At 45.6% G+C, this 2,982-nt stretch overlaps 1 protein-coding gene across 1 annotated transcript; it reads right to left on the bottom strand.

Moving 5' to 3' along the window:
* Positions 1–1,630: 1,630 nt before the first annotated feature.
* LOC107122834 (gastrula zinc finger protein XlCGF17.1-like) lies at positions 1,631–2,383 on the bottom strand (the record flags this gene model as incomplete). The annotated part of the gene is made up of 1 exon (XM_015425974.1): positions 1,631–2,383. A coding segment is annotated over exon 1 (753 nt), but the record flags the coding sequence as incomplete, so codon positions are not given.
* Between the last annotated feature and the right edge of the window lie 599 nt (positions 2,384–2,982).

The following is a 2,982-nucleotide window of genomic DNA, read 5'->3' as shown; positions in this document are numbered from 1 at the left end:
TCTGAGGGTGGGGTGGGGAGGATAATTTAGATTGGGAAATTTGTGCCCCACAAGGGTCACCTGCGAACTCCACTGATACTGGTCCATTTCAACAATAGTGGTTGTTGCAGGGGAGAGGGGGGTCTGACCCCTTAGAACTTATTGAGTTGTTCGGTTGGGGTGGGGACAACCTTTCCCTGAGAGCCAGTTCGGTATAGTGGTTAAGTGCACGGTATAGTGGTTAAGTGCACGGACTCTGAACTGGGAGAACCAGATTTGATTCCCCACTCCTCCACTTGCAGCTGCTGGATGACCTTGAGCAAACCATAGTTTTGTCAGAGATGTTCTCTCAGAGCTATTCTCTCAAGGACAGTTCTCTCAGAGCTCTCTCAGCCCTACATACCTCACAGGGTGTCTGTTGAGGGGAGGGGAAGGGAAAGGAGTTTGTAAGCCACTCTGAGATTCCGAGTGAAGGACGGGGTATAAATCCAATCTCTTCTCTTCTTTCAACCCAGATTAATCCTACTGCCAGAATGCTTTGGGTTTCAAAGTGGCAAGACCCCCCAAAAGCTCACAGCAGGCTGGACTGAGGAGGGATTAGGGTTGAGAAATGCCTCTCTAGAACTGTTTGTCAGATAAAAATGTTTGTGAATTAACGATGCCAGCAAGTCACACTATGGTTATACCAGTAAGGAGAGAGGATGTAGATATCTGTTACTCTCTCAGCTTCTCTGTTGCCTCATACAATTTGAGAAAGGAATTGTTTTTGCTAGTTTTGAAGATGTCAGAGTTAGAATGGCAGATCACCTGAAGTAGCAAGTTTCACAGAGGAGGGGAAGAATCTAAAAAGGCCTTTCTTTGTGTAACTGTGTTCTCAGCCATTCTGAACCTCCAGAGCCAGGGCGTTTGAAGAACCTGATCAGAACCAGCTATAGGGAAGTTTCACCCTTGTATGGATTCGCTGAGGAACCTGAGGATCGGATCTGTGCCTAAAGCTCTTGCCAAACATTGAGCATTGAGAACGTTCCTTCCCTGAAAGGACTCCTTGATGCTAAAGGAGAGATCAGCTGATCCTTCATCCAGCAGAGCCCTTTCCCATTCCTTGCTTTCTTCCCTGTGGGATCTTTCTGAGGTTTTCAACATGGATAACGCTCTTTCCACACATGTATAACATTTCTTCCCAGTTAGTGTAAGATTTCTCTGTAGATTTAAGCTTCTTACAGGAGTTTGTATCTTTGAAATGCTTTGTATGGTCTGTAGTTGTCTTTTAGGTGTGAAAAAGGAGAAAAGCTCTTCTCATGGCCAAGCAGTTACATTGTTTCTCCTTGTGTGGATTCCTCATTGCAGTAGAAGGGTGTCCCTCTGACTGAATCTCTTTCCACGCTTTGAGCATTGAAAACATTTCTCACCTGTGTGTGTTCTTTGGTGCCTCTGAAGACTGCAACTCTGGCTGAATCTCTTTCCACACTGTGAGCACTCAAAAGGTTTCTCCCCTGTGTGGGTTCTTTGATGCAGTTGAAGATTACCACTGTGACTAAATCTCTTTCCACATTGAAAGCATTCAAAAGGTTTCTCCCCTGTGTGGGTTCTTTGATGCAGTTGAAGCACTGAATCTTTTCCCACACTCTGAGCATTCAAAAGGTTTCTCCCCCGTGTGGGTTCTTTGGTGCTTACGAAGACTACCATTGTCACTGAATCGCTTTCCACACTCTGGGCATTCAAAAGGTTTCTCCCCTGTGTGGGTTCTTCGATGTCGTTGAAGATGACCACTGTCACTAAATCTTTTCCCACACTCTGAGCATTCAAAAGGTTTCTCCCCTGTGTGGTTTGTTTGGTGCCTCTGAAGACTGCGATTCTGACGGAATCTCTTCCCACACTCTGAGCATTCAAAAGGTTTCTCTCCTGTGTGGGTTCTGTGATGTCGTTGAAGACGGCCACCGTCACTGAATCTTTTCCCACACTCTGAGCATTCAAAAGGTTTCTCCCCTGTGTGGGTTCTTTGGTGCTTCTGAAGACTGCCACCGTCACTGAATCTTTTCCCACACTCTGAGCATTCAAAAGGTTTCTCCCCTGTGTGGGTTCTTTGGTGCCTCTGAAGACTGCCACTCTGTCTGAATCTCCTTCCACACTCTGAGCATTCAAAAGATTTCTCCCCTGTGTGGGTTCTCTGATGCTGTACAAGATGGCCACGCTGACTGAATCTCTTTCCACACTCTGGGCATTCAAAAGGTTTCTCCCCTGTGTGGGTTCTTCGATGCAGATGAAGGTGGTCACTCCGACTGAATCTCTTTCCACACTCTGAGCATTCAAAAGGTTTCTCAACTCTGTGTATTCTTTGGTGTACAAAGAGCTGTGATCTGTTTCTGAAGTACTTTTTGCACCAAATTGATGTTCTTGCCTTCATTATCCTGTGCTTTGGAATATGTACATTATGCTGTCTTACATCTCTCTTCTCAACCTTATGACCGCCTTTCATTCTCATAGGTCGGCCTCGATTGCTGACATTTTTTTCCAAGTCTTCATTTTTAACTTTATCTGGCATTTGCAGATGAAATTTCTTGCCCTCTTCATTGCTCTGATTATACTCTGCTGGAAAAAACAGACCGATCCTGTTAGTACCTGGGAGGCCTGGTTCGGTCCAAAGGCCAATATGTGACTGCAGTAGAGAGACTGATGGCCCTTTGGCTGATCTTAACCACCCCTCCACCTTTCCCCAGAATATCTGGTATTTAAGGCTTCCTCACCCTCTCAAGAACTACAGCTGAACTCTTGCCTATAAGGACCTTCTGAGCCTTTGGATTTCAGGCCCTCCCTCATTCCCCTGCAGGCTATATGACTGTACAAAATGTTTCTTAGAAGTGAATCAGAAATCCCCTATGAAACTTCCTTGTCTTTTCCTGTGACATACCCGTGAAGGAGATACTCACTCTCCGTCAGCTCATTTGGGAAGGGAATATGTTCTTGGGATCCGCTTGAAGAAATCTTCAGCCTTTCTTTAGATGC

This window comes from Gekko japonicus, unplaced genomic scaffold, assembly GCF_001447785.1.
Source record: "Gekko japonicus isolate JY-2015 unplaced genomic scaffold, Gekko_japonicus_V1.1 scaffold3769, whole genome shotgun sequence".
In the NCBI taxonomy this organism is placed as follows: Eukaryota; Metazoa; Chordata; class Lepidosauria; order Squamata; family Gekkonidae; genus Gekko; species Gekko japonicus.
This window is presented reverse-complemented; position numbering and strand designations above follow the sequence as displayed.